Source organism: Nipponia nippon, unplaced genomic scaffold, assembly GCF_047370975.1.
Source record: "Nipponia nippon isolate SJK-2023a ecotype South Korea unplaced genomic scaffold, ASM4737097v1 scaffold_1, whole genome shotgun sequence".
In the NCBI taxonomy this organism is placed as follows: Eukaryota; Metazoa; Chordata; class Aves; order Pelecaniformes; family Threskiornithidae; genus Nipponia; species Nipponia nippon.
This window is the reverse complement of record NW_028262290.1, coordinates 109,616,599-109,641,002: the sequence shown is the minus strand read 5'-3', so window position 1 is coordinate 109,641,002 and position 24,404 is coordinate 109,616,599. Positions and strand designations below refer to the sequence as shown.

At 44.3% G+C, this 24,404-nt stretch overlaps 1 protein-coding gene across 17 annotated transcripts in view; it reads right to left on the bottom strand.

Annotated features, from left to right (window-relative positions):
- COA1 (cytochrome c oxidase assembly factor 1) overlaps positions 1 to 24,404 on the bottom strand; it is a 56,790-nt gene that overhangs the window by 2,293 nt on the left and 30,093 nt on the right. For 12 of the 17 annotated variants that reach the window (XM_087766669.1, XM_087766690.1, XM_087766620.1 and 9 more), the window contains 3 exons: positions 5,584 to 5,686; positions 2,536 to 2,687; positions 550 to 626 (listed from right to left, as the gene is read on the bottom strand). In XM_087766669.1, the coding sequence (XP_087622795.1) occupies positions 550 to 626; positions 2,536 to 2,687; positions 5,584 to 5,677 (323 nt within the window). In that variant the 5' untranslated portion in view covers positions 5,678 to 5,686. Of the gene's footprint in view, positions 1 to 549; positions 627 to 2,535; positions 2,688 to 5,583; positions 5,687 to 5,827; positions 5,872 to 5,966; positions 6,058 to 21,698; positions 21,902 to 24,404 lie in introns of those variants that run through there. The other 5 variants (XM_087766674.1, XM_087766710.1, XM_087766612.1 and 2 more) reach the window with 4 other exon arrangements.

Sequence of the window (24,404 nt, the reverse complement as noted above, 5' to 3'; positions counted from 1 at the left end):
TGCATCTAATGAAATTTCCTCTTTTGCAATGGAATGGACTTTGAATTCATGCAGTAATTCTTTGCTCAGTTCTAGGAATCAGTTTACCCTTGACAAGAGAGGCTTTCAGGCTTCAGTATTACAAAAATGTAAAGTTGCTACTATAGGATGTGGAGTCAGAACATCCTTCTACTGTAATATATCTGTTCTAGCACTTTTTTAACGATAAAGACTGTGTTTATTGGATAGCTTGAAAAAAATCCTGCATGATTTCTAGCTCACCTTGATAGGCTCTGATGTAATACGTAAGATAATTCCCTTACATTTCACACAAATGAATGGCTCATGTTCTGTTTGTATTCATAGGGATGAACTCAATCTATTTCTCAACTAATTTACATTTTTTGTTGTAATGATGGTAATAACCTTTCACAAGACCTTCAGACATGAATTTTCGCTTCCTTTGTGTGCGTGATCTCAGCAATACGGATGACTAAAGCGAACATCCTGCTCCACTCTTTCCTCCTACCACTTCTCTCCCTGCGTCTATACGTTTCTCCCAGTACGCACCATTGTCGGGAGTGGTCCATCTCCGAGTTAATATAGAGGTACCCTGCTGATTTTGTTCCGGATACCGGTAACTTTATCTGCAGATGTAAAAATACATTAAAGATTCAGTGAAACATGTTACTGAAATGGACATTTACTCCTTCTACAGTCAAAGACGCAACACCTCCCTTTTAACTTAAACCCTAATTTTGTTTTTTTTTAATGTACTTCAGAGCTTCACTAAGCTTTTCAAATGGCTAATGTGTGCATGGCTATACAAGTATGCCTGTTCTGCCATACGTTAATCTCTCTACTGAAAGAACGTACTGTGTTACAGCTGCAACCCCCAGGGAAAACCACTCACTCTCTGAAATATTTATGAGCAAACACCTTTCCTTACCAGAATGCATGGTGATCCAGAGGTGACTCGCACTGTGCTAGAGCTTCCCATAACAAGCCTGTAGGTTGAGATCCTCTACAGATCAGTCCATTAACATGCATCGAGGCAATGAGATGTTCAATGATTTTTCTCAGTGTCACAAATTCTAGCACTCAGTTGTTTAACAAACAAAGCTGCAGCACTGACCACAGCTAATTGCACTTGGTCTAATGTTTGAATAAAAGAAATGTCTCAAGTGTAGTGTTTGCTGGTGGTACTGCAATCACAAAGGGAAAATGCCAGGGGTTCTCTAACTGGCTCAGCAGGCAGGAGCTGGGGATGTTGTGGAGTCAGTAAATTGATCTATGATATAATCATTAATGATGATTAACTAGTTTATTTCATGAGAACATGAATGGTCTGGAGCATGAAAAAGCTTAGAAGAAAGTTGGCGGCTTGTGTTCTGGGTGAGGTCGGCAGAAGGCAGGGTTTGACTTCACCCTGAGTCACCCGAGCAACCAGCATTCTCAAAAGGTGACACAGAAAAACATCAGGGGGACAGGTTCTCTTCTTTTCAATCAGCATAAGAGATTGTGCTTTTTTTCCCCCACGTTTTTGGCCTTAAATATGTTCCCTTGTAGAATCTCTAAAACCCGGGAAACGTTTTGGCCTAGGGTATCATGTGGGTGAAGCCTGGCTGCAGCGAGATGGAAAGTGGAATTTTATGAGAGTTGGTTAAAGGTTAATTTTTCTTGCCCTGACAGCCCCCCTCCTTCACTGCACCAGCTGCCCCATTCCTTACCACCCTTCCTTGGTCCCCAGGGCTCAAAACCAGTCACCAGGAGGAACAAAATGATTCAAATGTGACAAGATCCCTCAGTGAGTTGCCGGAAGAGATCACTAAGGACATTTTGCATCACCACCAAAACCAGGGAAGAGCTGCCTGGATTAAGGGGTAGAAACACTGATGGGAAGTCCTCTTCAGGCAGCAACCCAGAGCGCAAGTGGACTTGTGTTTGCGAGGTTTGCCTCGCCCCAACCCTGGGCTGATGCAAGGCAGCCTTGTGCAATACTTCAGCACCCAGCGCAGCATTCTCCAGTCACTATGTAACGCCAGCTCTAAGCCCTGTGCCAGGCAGCTGTCCTCTGTGGCACAGACTTGCAGGTGCTTTTAAAAACCACACCATTTGTGCTGTCCCACAAGGTAGCTGGTGAGCAGCTATAAATCTCTGTTCTGAATAAAGCTTTAAAAACTAGTATGGGACGTATCTGGGGAGAAGAGGGAGGCAGCTGCTATTTTAAAGATGGATCTTAATACGTTTCTGGAAACGATTTTTGTGGCTTACAGTAGCAGGAGGGGGATCAGCTGACTTGGGAGGTCCCTTGGCATTCTGTGATGCGCCCATATAGCACAACATGAAGATGCCGCTCTTGCTGTTTCTAGTCTCTTGCATTAGAGCATGGATTTATGCTCTGGAAATCCATCTTCTTCCAAATCAACTGGCATCCCACCCTACTGCCTTCCAGTGCCCTCAAGTCACTTGTGACCTGCTGAAAATCCCCTAGCTAATCTCTTGGCACCCGATGCCTTGGGAAGCCACCCCGCGACACCACCTCCCCAGCGTTACCTGTGCTCTTTCTGTGTCCACACGGTTACTCCCATCCGTCAGTCGGATGTTGTGAACCTTAAGAGGGGGGGCACCCAGGGCTTCCAGGGCATCGGGATTGCTGTTCAATTGCTCCAAAGCCTGCTGATAATACTGGGTCCTGGCAAAACTCTCTAGGTGAGAGAAACAGGGTAGTGAGGAGAATGTTCACTAAAATCAAAACATAAGTTTAAAAAAAAAAAAAAAAAAGACATTTCCTCCAGGCTACCACACCCTCCCTGAAAAACACAGTAAAACTATTAATTAGGAGAAATCTGGCTAAAGGAGGAAACACCCTTACATCGGAGAAGCAGTGCTGAGCTGTAACGTTATTCAGCTCACTTAAGTGAAGAGGGCTCTGAATATAGCCTGTTCCATACTGATACACAGTTCAGCTTATAGCTGTGTCTCCCTGCTTTTCATATGTTTGTACGTCATTTAAAAGGAACAAAAAAAAAGGGGGGGGAGCATAAGGATGAATATCTGAAAATGTTCTGAATGTAATTCAATTTTTTTTTTTTTTTAATGAGGTACAGGAAATACTTTAAGAATGGAGAGTATTTTGCAGGCATTGGTGTAAGACAGGAACAGCAGCAGCTGCTGCTGCTGTGAAACTCTTGCTGTGGTCTTGATATGGCTTTTCAAGTGGCAGCCATGAAGCTGCAACTCTACTGATGAGTACATTAAAAAGGAGGCACAAAGAAGCGCCATTAGAGTTAATGGTCAAGTAGCAACAATAGCACAGTAGACGGGATGCTGCAGTGTTGGCATATGGAGGACAATTGTAGTAAATTGCTACTTATCGATGTCTGGTTACAACGTTGTCCACTGGTGACCACTGTGCAATGCAGAGCTGTGAGGCTGGAAATGTGCCGACTCTCCTTATTGCGGCAGATACTCGCTTATAAACAGTTTTAAGGCTTGCCTGCTGAGATTTCTATATGTGCTTCACTCCAGCCTAACTCCACTCTCTTGAGATCAAGAAGGGCAGAGTTAAGCTAAGAGTGTGCATGTGTGAAAATCCTACTCTGGCAACTTTGCTCTCACCTTCCAAAGAGTTTAAAACAAGGTGTACGGTTTGTTTCCTGGTCTCTTGCCTGTCGGTATTATTCTTGGAGCGTAAGGCAGAAGGATGCTGCTCCCTCTCCCTTAATTAGAGCATCCCCTGTGAGCAGGCAGCATCCAGTTGGCATAGAAACAGCTTTGCTAGGCTGCAGCCTGCTCTGGTTCTCCCCGGCCCCCTGGGCCATCCTAAGGAACTCCAGCAAAAGGGGTTGCAGCACGCCAGCCCTTTATTGCTTACAGATCATGGCAAGCAGTCACCCAGACCACATTAAAAGTATGTTGTGCCCATCCTGCAGGTTGGAGGGGAAACGGGTTCGAGTTTCCTGGTGCTCCTTCTCAGCTGTTCCTTGTTAGCATCTTGTGTATCGGACATAAAATGCCTGACTAATCCGTTTGTCCATGCGTTTTCAGTAGGAGAGCTGAAAGGATGCTGAGGTTGGCTGGGGAGACTGCTCCCGTGAGGAGGGTGTGGAGGTGAAGAGAGTGAGTAGAAATAGGATTACCTGAGCGTTTGTACAAGCTTTCACAGAGACCACATGCATGCAAATTTCCCTTCAGCCTGAAGGAAAGGGAGGGAAGCATCCTTCTCCCTCTGTTCCTACCACTATGGAAGCCACTTGCTCCTCACAGGTCCCGGTATAAGCCAGTTCTGTGCACTGGGATAGCTGAAGGAACTGGGATAACCCTGGACATGGGAGAAGGCAGGAAGGGTCCCAGTGTGGCTCCCCCGTCTGTTGGAGGCTACAGAAGGACACACTCTGCAGCAGAAAGTGTCCTTTCAGCAGCCCAGTTGGCTTGTCTCCAAGTTATCAGACAGCTACTCGGTGGCCACCAATACTGCCACAGAGCAAGGAGCAGCCATTGAGCTGCGCCACTTGATTGTATAGCTAAGTGATGGGGGGAGCGAGCCCTTTGATTTTCGGTATAGCACAGGGGATGACTCTTTCTCTCCCCCAGAGATTTCTAGATAACAATGCTGAAGCTGAAAATTAAAAAATGCTAATGTCCTTGTTAAAGCCAGATTCAATATTTTGAAGTGTAAGAGGATCATATATCTGTCATGTACTCCAGAGCTTGAGGGCATGAGCTGCCTAAAATTAAAGCCTGCTTTCCAGCCTTGTCTGATTTGTTATTAATACGTGTAAAATGAAGGGGAGGTTTCGGAGCTTATGTGAGGGCTTGACGAACAGGCTTGGCTACACTTTTCTGGCAGCATCCTCTGATATAAGGGTAGGTGAAAAGCAATATCATTTGATAGTACCAGCAAGGGAGGGGCATAAGGCCAAGAGGCCTGTAGCACCTGCCGAGAGAGAGGCAAAGCCTATTTCTAGTCTGATGCTAAATATCTAGAAACAATTTTAGAAAAAATAAACATCTATCATTTGGACTAATAATTTCCATTCTTGGACAAAGACACGTAGCAACTAAAGCTGTCTATAAACAGCAATGGCACCTGTCTAGCTTTTCTTTCCTTGTCCCAGTCTTCTCAATGCTGAATGCTCTTATCTGCCCTTCATTCAGGAGAAACTAATGATGTCTTAGCACTTCACAGGCGTGTTGTGTTTAAGGGCCAGCACCGCAGAGAGATTTACAGATAAAACCGCTAGACTCTAATACCTTCTCACAGATGGTCCTCTTTTCCTGCCCAGTTGTAAAATCTCAGTAAGACACGAAACCTGCATTACTGCCTAAGCTTTCACTTTGCCCTCACCCTCAGGAAACCCCTCAGAAACCAGACTTTCTCCTGACCACAGCAGCCTGCTTCCTATGCAATACTCACCTCTGGAAATGCATGCAGCAGCACTTGGGAGAGCAGCAGCCCTGGGGCTGAACCCAGAGGCTCAGCCACACTTCCCTTAACTTCATCTGCTTTTCACATCTTCCATGCTGCTATTTTCCCCACTACACAAAAGCAAATGAAAGGGGCAGAGGAGAAATAAGGTTGCTAACAGCACCAAGACTTACTTTGCATAAGATTATACATCACGATGCATCCCCCGCCGCTGAACAGTCCCATGAAAACAGCCATTTGCTGCAGTTTTCTTAGAGAAGCTGGCATTTTTCCTCCCTGAAAAGAAAAAGGGAAGACATTTGTTGTAAAAGAAGAAAGCTAAAGGGTTATTTCCCCCCCGCCCCCCGTCCTCTTTCCTAAAAGCCCTTTCCAACTAGGCCTGAATGAAAGCGCAGTGCACAGGCATCGGGCTCTCACTTGCTGGGGCCCCACCGCGCACCCAGAAGGAAGGGTGGTGTGAGAACAGAGCAAACCGGGGACCCAGCCGGGTTGAATGTGTTTATTCAACTTCTTTTAGCGATGCCACCACTTCACTAATTGCCGAGAAGAAAATGACCTCCCCAGTGTGGCGGGGGGCCAGCGCTGCGGCGCATTGTCGCGGGGGCTCCCGGTGCCTGTGTGCTCGCTCGCACACTGCGAGCATTCAGGCTCCGGGGGCCGGATTTCTCTCTCGAGTAAACTCCTCTAAAGTAAACACGCTCGCGGCAGGGCTGGATTTGGCCTGGAGTGGTAAGGGACAGAGCCAAGCCAGCGCTGTGCCAGCAAAGATAATGGAGCCAGGGTGCGTGTGTTCTGTTGTGCTGTTTTCTCCCAAGCCATGGATAAACAGGAAGGCTCTTGCAAGCTATTTTTCTTCCTTCCTGCACCCCCCGAGCCCAAGCTTGCCCTTTTAATGAGCCACAATTTTGGCATTTGGATGAATGACCCAGCAGAATAAGAAACACCTCTGAGAAAGTCAATCTACTAAGCGCTTCCACGGTTTGGGTAAGAGGGGGATGGTGTGGCCTGAAGAGCCTGAGCTAATGCTCCTGCCCACAGCAGGTTAGTAGGAGTCGAGCTGAGTTGTCAGTGAGGGAGAGTAGCATGTTGCTTCAGGCTGTGGCGGGATGGGACTTGACCAAGCATCCGAGTATCGGCTTATGCTCCTGCTTCTCTTGCAGCTGGGATGGTAGGGAGGAATGTTCTTGACGGCAATTAAAAAAATTAGCAGAAGTCTGCTTTTTGATGTAGGCACACAGACATCTGAATGCTTGGGGAAGCTGTATGGGATTTCTAATCCCAAAGGCTTCACACCTCAATCCTTGTGCCACGATGGTGTGACTTAAGTGTTACACTCGGTGAGAACTGATTAATAAGCCAAGGCCCAAGCCAGTTACAGAAATGTGACCTGGGCAAGGCTGTTTGAGTCCTGTTGTGCAAACCACCTCTAGCATCCCTCAGGTATGCATTAGTCAGGTATTGCTCAGCTGACAACCACAGTTTAGAGAGGGTGGAGAGGCAAATGTCAGGACTCCTTCCTGTCATGGCCAGGCCAGGGTGACATGGGCAGCATCCCTCTGCTCACCACTCTGCTGACGTGCCCGTACACCATCTCTTGCGTCCTCTAGCCCATGGGAAACCATGAACGCAACCCAGGTACAACTTTCCTCTACTGCCCTGTTGGCACTAGCATTCAGTCCCAACATGTGCTATCCCTTAGTTGAAGGCTTTCCTTGTTAACTAGTTCCCTTGATTTTAAGAGCTCTTAATATTTAAGTTTACTGTTTAATTTACTTCAGATTTATGGATGGCTAGTAATGGTAGCAGCCCAGAGAAGCATGTGGGTATTATGTCTACTTTATGCCCCAAAATCCCCAAATTGTGCTATTGGTACAGTTAGTCATCATGTTTCTCACTCCTGATCTGTTTCTCTGATGAGTTTTCTTCTTCACTTCCCCTGGGGAACTTGAGTGGTGTGAGAAGTTGTAGCAGAGGAAGTACGAGTGTGTTTTTACAGAGAAACGGTGGCAGTCATTTCACAAGGACAGCGAGAGCTTTCTGCTTGCCCACTTGTGTGTGCAGCTTTCCTTAAATTGCAATTTATAACACTATTCCCCACCCCGCAAACTGCAAAATCTGATTAATAACTGGGTTTCCCATAAGATCTGTCCAGCCAGGAGGAGGATCTGACACCAACACCACATAACAGGGAGGGGGGCAAAAAAAAGGTGGCAAATCTGCAGAGCAGATCAGCTATAACAGGCTGTGACCCGCAGCATTTGTTTTTGCCCCTTTCAAAGTTGCAGCCAAAGTTTCTGTGATGAAATTCAGGGTAATTGAACGCAAATGTCTGGGGGTGAGGGGTGCTGCTGGCAGTTTGCTGAGTAAAAGTGGGAAGACGCGGAGCTCTTGCACCAGTGAGGAGGTTTTCACCGAGGCTCAGGGGACCTGCCTAGCAAAGGGCGGAAACTAGAGGCTCTGCAACTCGCTGTCAGCGGGTTTGAGGTTTGCTAGGTCTCACGGTCTGCTCGCACCCAAACAAGGCGGATGGAAAGTAAGAGGAGCTTTGTGCTGATCAGTCACATGCTTGTGCACACTCTCATCACCACCTCCGCTTGCAGCAGGTTCAGTGACCACGAGCAGCACCCCGATGGTGCCATGCTGAGATGGTGCCATCTGGCACAGGAGCTTGGCAGCTGAGAAATGGTGATCCCAGCAAGCACTGCTGCCCCATGCAGCACTCCCAGCTGCTCCTGATGTGCTGCCCCTGCCTGCGGCTGTTGCCCCTTGCTGGTCCTGGTGAGGCAGGGATTTGAGGCTGAGGAGCACCCAAGTTGTGTAGCCCACACTGGGCCTGCAAAGGTCCTCGTTGCCGTAACAGCGAGAATATCTCCACTGCTTGCTTTCGGTCGCAGTGGGAAGGCTGCAGGCTGGACCACCCCATCCCCAGGCTAGCCCTTGACGCTCTCCTCCCGCTTGTTTCTCAGCTGTTTTCCCAAGTCAGTCCTATGTCAGTATGTTGCAGGAAAAGGTTCAGAGCTACGAGTCTTAACAAGCCTCTCAAGACCTTGCAAACCTTCTCTTTGATCCCACAATTCCCTGTTAGCTTCCAAAAGCAAGGACAGAGGTGTCCTTGGAGCCCAGTGCATCCCTTACAGGGGGGCTGCTGCTCCCCTTCTCTGCCATCACGGTCCCTTGTGGCATGGATGTCCAGATATCGCATCCAAATCCTTGAGCATCCCTTGGCATGCAGCTGCTGCTGGCTTCTGAACAATGACACTGGAGATACTAATGGTGTCAGCTCATGGAAGACCAAAACATAGTAAGGAGCTGTTGTCTGCGAGGACTCATTGCTAGGATTTCTGCCCTCTGGCCAACCGTGTTTGCTGCTCCCATCTGCTGCTCTGAAGTGCCATGGAGGTGGCTCGCTAGGGAAGAAAAGCAGAGACATGTCCAGAGGCGTGCCTCCTGTCCTGAGCCTTTCTGAAAATTACTTACAGCCTGCAAAGTGTAGAGGCTATTAAAGGGAAGGACCAAACCCCCTCGACTTCATTTGCCACAAAGGGAGTAACTGTAAGACAATGCATTTAGGAGAATTTTATAGATACAATGTGCAATTGCCTCCTAAGGAGGGAAGTTCATGTTGCTATCTGTGGTGGAGATCTCCCCCCAGAACCTGTTATACCACTAAAAAGTATGCAAGTCAACTGGTGGAAAAACAGATTTCTTCACAGCTGGTAATTAAAAAAAGCACAATTTCCAAGCTACGCTGTTCTGCAAAAACATCTTTTCCCCTGTGCTATTTGCAGCCGTAAGAAAGATTAAGCAGAGATTAGCACACACAAAAACAACGAGCTCACAGGTACCAAAAGAAGAGATCCTAAATCATTATAAGTAGCATTCTCTAAAAATAAATATTAAACAGCAGAGCTTCCTAATAATGGCGATGTTCCTTTTGTGCCTTGAAAACAGTAAGATACGGTGGAGAAGGTAGTATTCAGGCTTGACTTTGAAACTAAGCAGGACTCAAGCAGTTAACAACAAGATTTAACAAACCCAGAGAGGTGGAAGACTCCCAGGGTCACATGTGAAATGCTGGGTTACTGCAACAATAGTCTGTTTCTAATTAGACTTTGTTTTCTCTACAGAGGATCTTCTAAAAATAGGCTGAGCTTAAGAGATTCTTCCTTATTTCAGCAAATTCAGATTTTCTATTTTGGTGACTGAAATTCATGTGGCAGAGATTGGTCGCAGGCACCTCTACCAAAGGCAGGTAGCAGTGAAGCAAGGGCATTTTCACCAAGCCACAAACATTCATTTTATTTGCCTCAGACCTGAGCGAGGGAGCTGGGGCTGCAGGTTCTTTGGGGAAAGCATTTCTTCTTCCTTCTCCTCCTCCTGGCACTACCAACCTCCACCAGCACCTTGAGCTTCCAGGTGCTATCACAGACCAAACAGTAAACAATAATATTGTCCTGAAATCAGAAAGAAGCAACTTGATCCGTGCACACTCTGCGATCACTGCTGTCTATCTCAATTTGGGCTACTGCCCACCCACCTTGCCAAGACAATATACTGCCAGGCTACCAATGCAAGCAGCTGGGAGCCTTTAAACCACTTTGGACAGCTGTAGTCCTGAGGTGTCAGCATGACATGCTAAATATGTGTGGCAAAAGACTACTATTAAATTAAATTAAAACTTATCAATAGGCCTGAACACTGACCTGAGCATCTAACTTCAAGGCTGGCACTGTTGCCTAACCCTTCTGCAACGAAAACTCTCCCTTGGGCTGCTGGGATTTGAGTCAGCCCCAGGTCCAGCTTTTCTGCAAGCCACCCAGGTAGTCATGGAAGTCACAGGAGATGAGGCAAACCATGCACAAGCACCCATTTGTATTTCACATTCTTGCTCTCTCGCCCATCCGTTGATCTTGTAAGATCCATAAGGCACCTGGGTGTGAGCCAATTTCTATACTAATTACGTGCCAGGACAACATTTTAGAGGCAGCTTCTTGACACTTGCTGTCTACAAAATACCTTCATCATTGTTGCTGTCACCAAAGAGAGGACAGTACAGCAAAAGTGTTTCGACAGGATCATCATTTCAGCATATTATTTTCCCCTTTTTCATGGAAATAGTCTCAACATACTATTTACCTCATTTCTGAGAAGTAGCAGCACAAATTGTGCCCCCTGCCAGCATGTTCAGAAATACCAAAGACTGCATGTATGATCTGCCTTCACCAAAACCTCAGCAACTTGTAGGAAAGAAGTTTGCTTTTCACAGTCAAACCAAAAGTAGGAGTAATACTTTTTTTTTTTTTTCCCCCTCTCAGTGGTTCTTCTCTAGATGCACTGAAAAGGCATACTTTGGCATTTAGGGAGCTTTGGCTTTTCAGCCAGCTTTGAAATTGTCCCTTTCAGGGTCTCCTTGTGGATCAGTTCCTAGAATTGTGTAACTTACCCTGGTTAAAATGCTTTGAAGGGACAACTCTACGTATGAAGATTACTAGCAAGCTAGGAAAATGCATTAAGTTTATTTTCTGCCTTTGCTGCTAGCTAATTAACAAGCAAAGTGAAAGTAGTCAATAGAGTGATTAAGGACTCTAAACAGCCACCTCATTCTTATAGTTGTATCACATCTCCTGGGGCACACGCTACAACACAGGTGGCTTGCTCAGTTAGTACAAAGCCTGACATAGTGCCTACAGATACTTTAGTTTCATTTCCTTTCTCTCCTCTCTTAGGCACTCTCATTTGCACATTTCTATATATTTATGTATCTTCATACATTTTCTGTACTCCACTGTCACAGACTACTTACTTCCCCATGCGCTCTTGAGCTATACAGTCTCATCCAGCAGGCTGGCCTGTACTGCATTTCTTTTCCTCCTGCCTGTCCACCTTCACCCCTCTACATGCCCTCTTCCTCTGCAGACTATTGCACCACCCCAGGGCCGGGCAGACAGAAACAGTGGGGCCACCATTCCCATTGTCCAAGGAGGCTTCTCCTGCCATCCCTCGGTTTACCGTTCTGTGAAATGCAGTCTGTCTTCCTAACTGCAGGTAACGAAGGCAGGCGCCGAAATCCTTTTTTGGTTTTCTCCTAAGTTGCAAAGATGCTACAACCTAGTTCGTTCAGTCTTTTTGAAGGCCGGGCTCACGTGCCGGCCAGTTCAACAGCCCACTCCAGATCATCCTCCAAGACAACTCTCTAGTTGCCTATGCTTTAAACTGGAATACGAGGGATATGGCAGAAAAGAAGCACAACTAGGGCGTGTTATTGGAGAAGGAGGATAATTACACCTACAGTCTGACCCATTTTTGCTCTTACTGGAGCACAGCGTTATAGGTCAATGCCTAATAATCTGTCATTAACATCCCTAATTGTATGTTTCTGTAATTGGACACCATGGAGGGGGGAGGAAGGTGTGAATGTTCACCTTTTGTGCTTTAGAGGTCAATTGCAAAGGACTTAAGAGTAAGAATTCATAAGTAGGGTAAATGAAAAAGTTGCATCCAAGGTGCTGGAAGAAAAGATCAGTGGTGTTTATGGTTTTAACAGTGAGTGGTTTACCTGAGAAAACTATAGGACAGCTTCTTGGCTTCCCTGCTGCTGGGAGTGAGGTCACGAGCACTGCAATCCAAGGTTCAAAAGAATTGCTCTACGCTGTACCTGTGCCTCCCCGCAGCATGCGTCACAGCCCAGCTTCCAAATGGGTACGTTAAAACAAAAGAATCACAGAAAGAAACAGCAAATATAGTCCTTTGACTGTCTCGTGCTGTCAGGATGAGAGGGAATAGCACTCTGTGCTTAGCAGGAGCTTAGCAGAAGTGGACTGTCAAGCCAGGGAGGTTTGCATAGTGTGATGTGTATTTTCTGTATATAGTCTCCTAGAATAGGTTCACTGAACCTGCAAGTTAAGTGATCAGTGACGAGTACCAAACCATTTCTCATGGAAAGATCAAAAAGCTCACAATGCTTTCTATGCAGTGGTAACTACTTCACTCTCTTGCCAGTCTCTGGGCATTTATCTGTGTCCAATACATTAATTATGCCAAAGACACTGACAAGTTCTCAAAGCTAAAAACAATCACCTATCTAGCTTTAAGTCAACTTACTAAATCCTGAGATGGGGAATAAGCATCAAGAAACACAAGGAGTCGGTAATAACCTTCTTGGCTAACAGGTCACATTTTACCTTGTAAAGAGAAAATAAAATGGTCACAAAAGGTCATAGAAGTACTGCAGACATCATTGGGCTAGGAACTGTATGTGGCTATGTTAAAAGTTAGTACCTGCCTGGAAGTTTACAGTCTCCAATCCTGATAAGGCTTATGCCTGTCTGTCATCTTACTAACTTCAATAATAGGATCCACATGCATTAAATAGGCACGCAGTAGACAGTGACCTAAAGGAACTGAATGCCAGGGGAGGCAGTCACAGGGAAAAAAATGTTTAAGGCAGGAACATAGTGTAAATCATATGATGCTTGTTCCCTTGTAATGTGTCTGCTTCTGGAAATGAGGGGGTAAAAGATGTGATCTACTCTGCTGTGATCAGCACGGAGCCTGATTTACAAAGCCGTTAAAAATATTAGCAGAGACGGAGAGGTTTGCAGCCCTAAGGCCAAACATCTTGCTGATATAATGCCTTTTATTATACAGTATTATAGCAGTACATACTTTTGGCAATTCACAAACACCTTGCTCTTATTCATACTTCCTACTGAAAACCAAAAACAAATAAAATGCTACCCTAAATCCCCCCAGATTCTCAGATGTGGTGCGTTTATTTCAAGTGCCCATCTTTACACCCTCCCCAGAAGGGACCCCACTCCAGAAAATGCTGACCCGACCCTTCTTCTGAAAGTCAAGTCCCTTTGAAATACATCAGATCGACACTTAAAGCCTAAGGCTTTGAGGAAAACTAATTACTTTTGAACCTCTTGGATACCTGGATCATTTCCAGAAGTTGGTCCTTGCCCATATGAGCAGAACTGGTTCAGTATCAGCCAGATCTGTTAACACAAATTAAGATCTGGGGAAAAAATAACCTCAAAGACTCATGACTTTTTAATAAGCATTGAACACCAAAACCAGCACAAGACCAACAGGGATTCTGACCTAGAAACATACTATTCTCAGAAAGACAAAAAAAAGGAAAAAAAGTTACGATGGGAACCATTTAAAAAGAAAAAAGAAAGAAAAGAAACTCCCATAATACTTGAAGGTTTCTGTTCAGACAGATCCAGCTTGTTAACTGGGCTGTGCGTGATGGAGATGGAGAGAGCAAAAGGGTGAAGGAAGTGGTGGAACCTGCCACACCATTTGCGCGTGCAGCATCTGGAGTCAGACCTTTAACTTGATCTGAGGAGTAGCTACCGATTTATCCATCCACCCTTGGAAAAAGGAAAAGATATGCTGGATGCTCACAAGACAGTTGGACATGAATCAGCTTCTCTTCCAAAAATGAGTCAGGGCACAATGAATTTCAGAGAACAGCTGACTGCAATCCGTATTTTCCTCCTCAGAACATGTGTGGGAAAGATTTTGAGGGGAAAAAATCTCTCTCTCTTTAATGCTTTAAATGATGTCTCTATTTCATTCACTAAATCTTAGGTCCTTCTACAGCTCCCGTTAGGGAGGGTAGGGATTTTTTCTTTTTTTTTTTTTCATTTTGCAGAGCTGTGGCAGAAAAACACAGAACAACTTCACAGGAAGCCTGTGCCAGGTCGGGCACTTGGCCTCCAGAGACCTGCGCTGTGTCCCTGCCCATGCACCATCCCCTCTCTTAGGCTAAAACATACCAGCCTAGACAGGTTCAGCACAACTCCAGGGCTGACCTACCTTTAGGGATACCGGGACAAGTTTTCCTACAAAGCTACAGCATATGGCTTTGTCCAACAAGGACGTGTGACAGTCCAAGAGCCAAAATCACAAACCACACTTGTACATACTGTTGATGGGTGAGATTTTTCAAAACATCAGGTGTTTTCTGTATGCTCAACAGGTGATACCTTTGCAGGATCACTGGTTCCTAAAAGTGCTGGGATCTTTGAAAATTAGGCTGCTTTATGGCATTTTCAAGACACACCCTCACTAGTAGCTTTCAAACAGGGCTTCTAACAACATACATTATTTCCTCCTAAACTTACTGCTACCATAATCTTCAAATACTTGTTTGTGGGGTTTGCTGATCATATGCCAGATTACCAAGGGCTAAATACAATGAAATTTGATAAATGTGGCATAGGTGAGACACATAGGTGTGCTGTGATCCATTAGAAAAGGAAACAGGACCAGTTAGCGGGGAATCACAGCTGCTAATGACACTGGCAGGGATCCATGCCCACAGACTTCTTAAATTGAAGGCTGCAGAGGAAAGACTTTGCCTTTGACCACAACACACATATTTTTCCGTTTGTTTTTGTTTTCTTTACTCACTGCATGCTACTCAGCTCTCTCTTTGTGGGAATTAGGAAGAGTGACAAAGAGATACTGTCCCTTTTACACAATGTTACTCCCAGGGACCTCTGCTTAGGTAGAAAAAGACCCTACTCGGTGTCACTTCCAATTTATCTGTGGCTTTTGCAGTTCATAGACACCAGCGCAGGCGAAGCAGAAGACGGTGCTCCCAGGTTTCACAAGCAGCTCAGGGACTGACTCACTGTATCACTGTGGCTAAAACCATAAACTTAGGGTGTCTCAATTCACACATGTAAAAATAAGTGACTAAACACTTCCTTGTTCCTACTTTGCTGGAAGATAGCGACATTTAATGGCTGCAAAATGCTCCGACTGCCTAAGATGTAATTTTACTTAGGTATGAAATTGCCCGTGTGCAGTACACGCATGTTAAGAGGCACGACAATGTGTTCCAGAAAAAAAAAAAAAGTATTTTGCAGCCTGGCACAGGGCGTGTTGTAGGACCAGCAGAATAATTACAGCAGCCGCAGTTGGCACTTATTAGAAAATTAAAGAAGCTGTTAACAGGTCATTAATAATCCATGACTACCTGCCTTAATAGTATTCTTCAGTCGACAGGCATGAAGGTGAGGGGGAGGAGGAAATGGTCACACCTTCTCGTAAGTCACTGTAGAAGGCTGATACCCTTATTTTTCATCACTTTGTAATCTGCTTGTTTACTTTCCTCCTGGTGTCTCTTCCGACTGGCTCTTCCCTCGCTGCTGCTCTCACACCAAAGGACTGCAAGGCTCTTGGCTAGGGAAGCCAGCAGCTGCACCTGCAACAGCCTGGCCCAGGGGAAAGCCAGCCCTCTCTGTGGTGTCCCAGCCTGGTAGCTGTCTGCCTGCTGTTCAGAGTTGCCTCTGAACACCTCTCCCGAGCGTGTGCTCCTACTTTTGAAGGTTCTTTTGTCTGCCAGGCACCCCTGTCCATTTACAACACGCTATGATTTGTTCTCTCACGTCTTGCTCCTTGCCTTCCGTGTGTAGGCAGATGGTTGGAGGAGGAGAGAAAAGCAACTTGTTTCTCTGCTTCTTCAGACAAACACACGCTCTCCAGAGCAGACAGATGCCTTAAAGTCAGATCCAGGGCATCAATTCATCTTTTGGGTTCAGCTGTAGCGTATCAAGCATTTGCTGGCTTTGGTCTAATGCTTTTTGACATTGTCAGGCCCCCTTCAGTGAACTACTGCCTTGTAACCAACTTGACAGCAAGTATTGTTCTACATTTATTAATACCGTACGTGCTATCTTCAAACTGACATGTTCCAAGGCTAGGCATCAGCTGTGCTCAGCTCTGGCTTCAAAAAAAATATTCAGACAACAGCACGGACCTCCTGCTGCTAATAAGTAAATAAATAAATAAAAACATGCCTTTACGATGCTGCTGCCACACCTCTTTACCCTTTCAATCTCAATTTTGCAATAATTTTTTGTCTTCCTCAGGGTCTTAAAATTTGAAGTATGCACTTCCTTGCACCCTCCCCTTTTTGGGTTCTTTAGGAAAGAGCTTTTTTTTTCCCCAGTCTTTTTTCAATTTATTCCTTTCTCTCTCTTTTGGATGCAAACCTAAATTCCAGAAACTTGAATCTACATAAAAGTTAATTAACTTCAGGAACTGTTCTTCCTCTCCTTGTTATTTTTATTTTTTTGGAATGCAGATTTTTTTTTTTTTTTACTACAGCCACTGTAATTTTCTATTATTTTTAAAACGTTCAGCTTAATGCGTTATGTTTACTTAGTCAATAAGCTGATGATGCCCATGACAGGACCAGAAGTGTTTGGTTAGCAGCAGGGAGGAAAAAAAAAAAAATCAATAACTCCAAGCATTTGGCAGCTTTGTGGGCAGGAAATCATTTGTATTCTCTGGTTTAAATCAATGACCTTCTTTTCTTTGCTGTTCCAACAGGAAATTATAAACTCTGTGAACACTATTTGCATACTGCCTTCTGCAATACACTTGCATATGCCTGGGCAAAACAACATGTTAACCCCAGCAGTGCTTCTCTGAGGTCTCTGTTAAGAGAAACCTGGGCACTTTAGCACAGAGCTTTTCAGCTGCAGGCACTTGTATTTATTAGAAGCGGAGGCAGAATAGAGCAAGATGTGAAAAGAGCTCCTTCTCCACTTCCAATGGCACCATCAAAAGATGAAGGCATTATTATTTTATAAGAGGGTTGTCTACTGCAGAATATGAAAAAATGCCTTCTTTGTAACTTGGCAAGATGTTGTATTTTCAGTATGACAGACAGAAATTTGCTACTTCTACGTTAAAGCTGCAATTGCACTTTTGTATCTTGCTTGTCAGGGTTGCCCTAATGTGCCAGGTATGGTTTGAAAGTGCTGCACCTTTGCTTGAACTCAGCTTAGCATTACAGAGTTCATGTTTGTGACAGTTTCGGCCTCCTCTATCCTGCCCTTTTGCTAAATGCACTTAAGGAAGAAAAAGAAATTGCCACCTTGTCTTGCCATGCTGATAGGAAGCCACTCCAGGAAGGGCACGTTCTGAGAAAATGCAGTGTTGAGCCTGGCACTGAACTTGCCTTCTAATTTTTTCTGCTGCCCACCACTGCATTAAGTCCAGCTCAGCTATTTCTTAGCATGTAGGAGAGCTGGCATCAAAGAAGACAAGCTAGTCAGAGGAGACAGAGGAGGCGTATGACCCTTTTTTCTGTGTTTCCCCCAGTGTGATCACAGTGCAGCCCCAAAGTCTGGGATTCTTGTCTACATGTCTTAAAATTCAGGTATCCAGATTTCTCTGCTTTGCTTTTGCACGTGACAAGTCCTTTCACAGTAGTTCCCAGCATCCCTCCTGTGCTCTCAATGCCACTGGCACAAAGCTGTAGTCATAAGTGATGCTTGAAGTATATTTATTAGTTATGTCACAGCCCTCCTTCCCTGACACAAAAAGGATAGGAATGTCACTCGGAGTGACCGAAGTGGAAGTGATATGTAATTCTTGCACTCTTGCTTTGTTTCTATTAATTTGCCAGATGTAAGGTTGCCCATCCTGACCCCACAAGCATTTCACTCCTTCCCACTGCAAACTCTACATGCTTGTTGGGGTGCCTTCCAGAGCTCCTGGCTGCTGGAGCACCCTTTGCATTTCTAAAATTTGCTGTTCCTGATTGAAGGGAGCCACCAAGAAAATGAGGTGCCTCACTTTCTCACTGACAAAAGACCAAAGCAGCATCACAGTATCACGGAAGGGTTGAGGTCAGAAGGGATCTCCGGAGGTCACTTTGTCCAGTCTCCCTGCTCAAACGGGGTCACCTACAGCCCGTTGACCAGGACAATGTCTAGATGGCTTTTGAATACCTCCAAGGATGGAGTCTCCACAACCTCCCTGGGCAACCTGTGTCAGCACTTAGTCACCCTCACAGTGAAGAAGTGTTTCCTGATGGTCAGACTGTACCTCCTGTGTTTCAGTTTGTGCCCATTGCCTCTGGTCCGGTCACTGGGCAGCACTGGAAAGAGCCTGACTCCCTCTTCTTTACACTCTCCCTTCAGGTATTTACACACACTGATGAGATCCCCCTCGAGCCTTCTCTACTCTGAGCAAGTTCCAGAAAGCAGAGTGCTAAATCAAAGGATGAATTGTTGGGTAGCTATTGCTCAGTTGACTTTCTTCTACTGAGTGGATCAAAAGCAAATGTGCCTTTCTCTCCCTGTTGCTTCTCCTTCCTTCCCCACGCATACCTCTCCTAAATGTCACGCTGTCACCTTTTCCCGTTGAACACCACGTACCTGGAATCTTTCCGTATCACAACAAGAAATGTTTTAATCTGGAAAGATGTTCAAATAGAATAGCTCATGCCAGAAATATGAACTGGTTTGGTTAGTTTTAGGCTTTGGACTGATTTGTGAGTGATTTATGATTACATATGAATAAAACATAATCAGAAACTGTGGAGTGATAGTGGTGTATGCACAAAGAGGAGAGCTGCTCCTGTTACACATGGGAACGTATGGGCCATAATCTAATTCTTTTGAGGTTGTGAAAGGTGTGCTATGTGACTAATTCATTTCACTAATATATGACAAGCCACTTTCATAATGGAAAAAATTACTTTCCTAGATAATTTGCTTTTTAACGACTGATCATAGTTGTTATCCTCCTAAGGGTGTATATTTTCCACTATGCAGAAAACTGGTATGGAATAAAAAATGCTGATAGACTCAAAAACTGCATTTAGCTTCAAAACAGAAGTTTGTGGGTTGTTGGTTTTTTAATATATATAAGCTACGGTCTTTGAGGTTTTTGCTCAGAAGACAACCATGTGTTTCATGTGGCCTCTGTTTACAAAAAGGAAAATATAATTCTTTCTGGGGAAAAGAAACTAGACTACACTGCAGGAAAAGGAGATTTAGTGCTGCAGTGTTCAAGAGTACTCAGATGGAAATTCAACTCAAGAACTCTGTACTGAATTTAGGGCACAGATTTACCGATAGGCTCTGTTCTTGCATTGCACTTAAATGTACTGCTCTATTTGTACTGAATTGAATGGGATTTGCTGTAGAGGTAAAAAGCAAGACTCACTCTCTTTTGAGTTTAATACAGGGTAATGACTTTCCTGACTTCAGTAGAGTAATTCTTGATTTATACCACTATAAGCAAGAGCAAAGGCAGATCAGGAATGTACCTCAAAGTGACAGTGTTTAGATGTGTATTTAATCTCTATTAAATTAAACATTTGGAATAAAACATACTATTCACTGCTCTTATCTTCTCTCTGTAAATGCACTGTGCAATGGCTTGTGGTATTTTTTTTTTAACCTTTATAACATTAGTAATGAGGACGCATAATCTCCAAACGTTACTCTCCTCATGTGATGCTTCTTCAGTGTAAATCCAGTCACTTTAAATGAGGTACAACTTGGTACCAGAGAAGATAGAATTTGCTAGTTTACTGTGTGTATGTACAAACAATAAGATAGCAGAATTGGCTGACAGACATACAGAGCTAAAATTTACCAGATCTGCTCCTCTGACCAAGGCTGGCGCAGAAGAGGAGCAAAATTTCCTCCTTTCCCCACCTCGATACTCTATTAATCTATTAGACACACCCTCAAGTGTCTTATTTGTCCTTCTCCATTTGTGTTGGCCATTCCTTTCTAACAAGCCATTCTCCTCCACCCAAGACAAGCAGCTAGGCAAGCAAATGGTGCTATACCCTGGCTTGGAAGTTCCTATAAGCATGGGATCTTCCCCTGGGGATGTTTTGTCTGGGCCGTTTTATGATGCAAAGGTCTTACTGGAAGAAAGAACTGGCCCTACAAGGTCTGGATGCCTTGCCGACAGATGAATACTAGTTAGCATATGTAATACCCAGTACTGGTGGGGAAAGTAAGAAGAAAGCAAACAATCATTTTTAACTTATGCAACAAGCTGCACTCCTCTGTATTTTTCCCCAAATCCTCTTGTTAACTATGATTCAGTATGTGCCATTTTTGCTTCATGGGACTGAGTCTAAGCCAGTTTATTGGTGAAAGTAACAACTTTCTCAGTAAACGTTAATGGCAATGTTTTAATTAATCCCAGGGTTCTGGTAGAAAGCTAAGTCCTTCCTTCAATAATCAGCAGTTACAGATGCAGTAAGTGTTAATAACCTAATAGGAAGCAAACCAGGCAAGCGTACATTCCATCACCTAGAAAATGGATTTCATGTAGCTTTTTGATGGACTGTTCACGCTTTAAACCAAAAAAGTGGTTGATTTTTAACATGGAGAGTGGGGCTGTTTGCAGCACCTAAAGCTGCAGCCCCATCACGTTGTCAGCAACAGTTCTCAGACTTTTAGCAACTGTGCTCAGACACCAAAAGAACAAACATAAGAAATCACAAGAGATTTAGATAGCTTTGTTTCTGATACGAGCTTTTCAAGACACAAATGGACTTTTATAAAGAAGCAAGAGTATGCATGGGGGTTATGTGGGAATGAGAAAGGGCTGCATATGTGAGTGTGACACCAGAAAAGATTTAGTGGGAACAGCAACGGAACAAAGTTTTACCAAATGCTGGCCTAAAGGCCAACTGGAGCAACCAGCTGGTTTTCATCTCTATGCAAAAGGAGAGCAGCCAGTTACACTGCCCTTCCTCCCTCATCTCTCTAGCCACCGAGGTTTTAGTTGGGGGAAACTTTCTCTTAAACGGAGCCCAGCAAATTGCAAGGAAAACCCAAGATGAGGTTTTTGAAAGGTTGCTGTATCTTTAGGGATACAGTAACCTTAAGGGATACTGTAGGGATACTGTATCCTGGATAGAAAGGGTTTTTTTGAAAGGTTACTGTCTTTTTAGGGATACAGTAACTTTTAGGGATACTGAATCTTTAGGGATAGAGAGTTGTCACTTTGATCGGTAACATAGTTTTCTGATCCTTGTTTTTCTACCCTAGTAAAAAAGGTAGACTGCCACTTTATTTGGTTAAGTAACTGGCCAGCTTAGGAGATGTCTTCTGCACTTTCCAGTTTAGGAAGTAAACTGAAGTTGCACAAAGAAATCTTGAGCTTTTGTCATGGCCAAGAAGCAAGACTGTTGTTGGCAGTGGGCAGAGCTTTTCCAGTGATCCACTGCAGTTTTCTGGCCTCAGCACTGCTTTAGGTGAGAGAGGTCTTGAAATACAACCCAACACCAGCACAGCGCTAGGGTGTACTAACAAGATCCCATTTACTGTAGTTCTAGTACAACGGGGAGAGATCTGGAAATATGAGTGTCAGCTATACAGCATTGTGCTCTAGTGATTTTTCCCCAGCTTGGTTTAAAACAGTTTTATGATAGGCTGATAACTGTAATTATTTTAAATTCAATCATGCAATGGACGCAGGCTTCTGAGGCCTGACTTACTGTATTCAGATTGAAGCTCAATATCTATGGCTTGATTTTTAGGCAGCTGAGGAAGCAGGGAGTGTTATTTGTCCTGTAAAGCCCTCGGCATAACAGCAGGCTTTTTGGTGCCACTCCTCTAAAACGGTTGTTCAAGATCACTATCACTTGGTAGCCTCAATCCAGCTAAAAAGCTCTCCTGACAGCTCTTATCCAGACTCCACCTAGAACAAAAGAGAAAATGCAAAGGAGTGGGTATGTAGCAGAGGCAGAGGAAGAATATTCACACATTCCTAAGGATTCAACAGGGTCCTTTGACCTCCCACTCCAAGACAACATCTAGTACTGTCAGTCTTACTGCCTGTGTTTTCCTTATAATCAGTTTACAGTAAAGCAAGAAGTTAGCACATGACATTTTGACATGACAGTAGTCCCATCAAAAACATTAGGGATCTCCTGCAGCTTTGTCTGGCCTTATTCACAAAAACCTTATGAAAATAACCACACATTCTTTTGCAGGAAACCATGCCTGCTGGCTGTGTGAACAGTGCTAGCAGTATTTGTAAAAAGGAGGTAACAGACCATGTGTTTCTGTCCCACAACTAAATATAATTTTCATAATGGACATTCCTTCTGTACAGCTCCTCCTCTGTTGGTAATAATGAATACATCCACAATAGTCCATGTGCTGGGACTTTTGTTTACCAGTTTATCCAATTTTTATGAACTAGCCTACCTGAAAATGGATACATTCATTCTTCTAATGGCACTTTGTATTTACCAGTCTCTGCACATGCAGCATTTTACTCTGTACATGTACCAGGAGGAACAAAGTAGAGGAGCTAGTGTTTTTAAAGATGAAACATTTCAGGCTGCAGCCAAGGTCTTTAAACTAGTAAGCTCTGTGAGAAGTGGAATAAGAAAACCTGGGATTGTCCAGGTTTGGGCCTCCTGGAGTCTCCAAGGCCGACTGAGAGCACAGTTCCCTGCAGAGAAGATCCTAGACCCTCTTCAGTATCCCGCCACCTGCTTCCACAAAATTCTAGTATCTTGAATATCTCAAAGACCCTGTGCCTCTCTGTCAGGTCTGTTATAACAGGAAGGGAAGTTCCCAAACTGTATACACACGGATGCGGACACATGCACAACACATGCTGAGAACAGTCATTTCTGTAGGAAACCAGGCTGAAATACGTGCAAGTCAGTCAATACAATTTTCAAGACAGGTGTTAAAAAGCTTGTTAAACATTTGCTAAACTCTAGGAATGGGACAGCGTGCTTGTAACAGAACTGCATACGATGGCATCCCAACAGCAGCCTCTTGAGTACTCCCAGCATGCAGGAGTTAATGTTACAGTATCACCATGAACAGCCCCAACCGAAATGAGACTTTCATTCATTGGTCGCTCAGCCTTAATTAACAGGATACTTTTCAATTAAACTTCAATGACATCTTTTGAAAACAAGTTTTACACCTACTATATTTCTTTTGGACAAAACAGTCTGCTCAGCTGTATTCCCAGCTGTACGTTTTGTTTCTCCCAGCCTGCTGGCAGCCACAGCTACTTAGAAAGAGAGTAAGTTATGTCAACTGCTAGGATTTTCTACAGTACATATTACATCACCTTTCCTGAGAAACTTGTCTGAGCAGATCCCTCTTCTTGCTTTCTTCTTTCATAATGTCCTTCACATTCCTCTTTCAATATTTGTTGTTCTCTCTGTGTAAGCTCGGTTGCTGGCATTTTAAGGAAAGGTTACATAGCAAAAGGGTCACTAATGGAGCTTTTTTTCTCCCTATCCCATGCTCCTAGAGAGAAAACTGTAGCGTGTGGCATCTTTAGAGAAAGGTTTTCCTTTAGAAAAACCTACAGCATTCATTGCTGGTTGCAGAACAAGAAAAGGAATTTGGAGCATAAATTACCTTGGCCATTTTAATTCTAACGGTGAAGAAGTAAGGAGGAGAAAGAGCAAAAGACAAAGCAAAACAAAGACAGCAAATTATGCTCTGGGGCAAGTAGAAAGCCAGATCCCTACATTTTACCCTCATCCCTGATACTTAGGTGACTGTGCCCCTGATCAAATTGCTCTGTGCCTCTGCTTGCTTCTTTACGAGTCCCGGTCCTTATGAAATGGCCTTGGAAGTCAACAGTCATATGTCTTTCAGAATGTCCTCTAGATAAAATGTACCAATTGAAGTCTGGTCCAGAGACAAATGAAGGTGCTGGGAGCCTGACTAATTCAGGTCCTTAGACTTCAAAGTAGGCAATGTAAGAACAAAGTATGTTAAGTCTGGGGACAGGATTTGGAATGAGCTGGGAATGGAGCTTAGGAAAAAAAAAAGATAAACATTTCCAACCTCAGGTGTATAAACTTGGATGGCTTAATATACATGCTCACCAGTGCAAATGCACACATGTGTGTGAGCTGGCACATGGGATGGCTTCTTTCTGTTTGTTTATGGGGGCTCTTTTACAGTCCCTCATTGCAGCAAGGCAGCGTGTGCAGTAGACCGGTGCGGTCTGTTGTAGGGCATCAGCTCAAAAGCACGGTAAGGATGCTTATTTTGACTAAAGCTAAATAGCTGAACATGAAGTTGGGAGGTATCTTCTATTCAAATGCATCTCCTTCTTCTGACCAGTGGCTCCCACATGATCTTCTTGAGTAGTTTGAGTCTTTCTATACAAACAATGGAGAAGGAAATCTAATTCCCAGTCTAGGAAAGGAAAC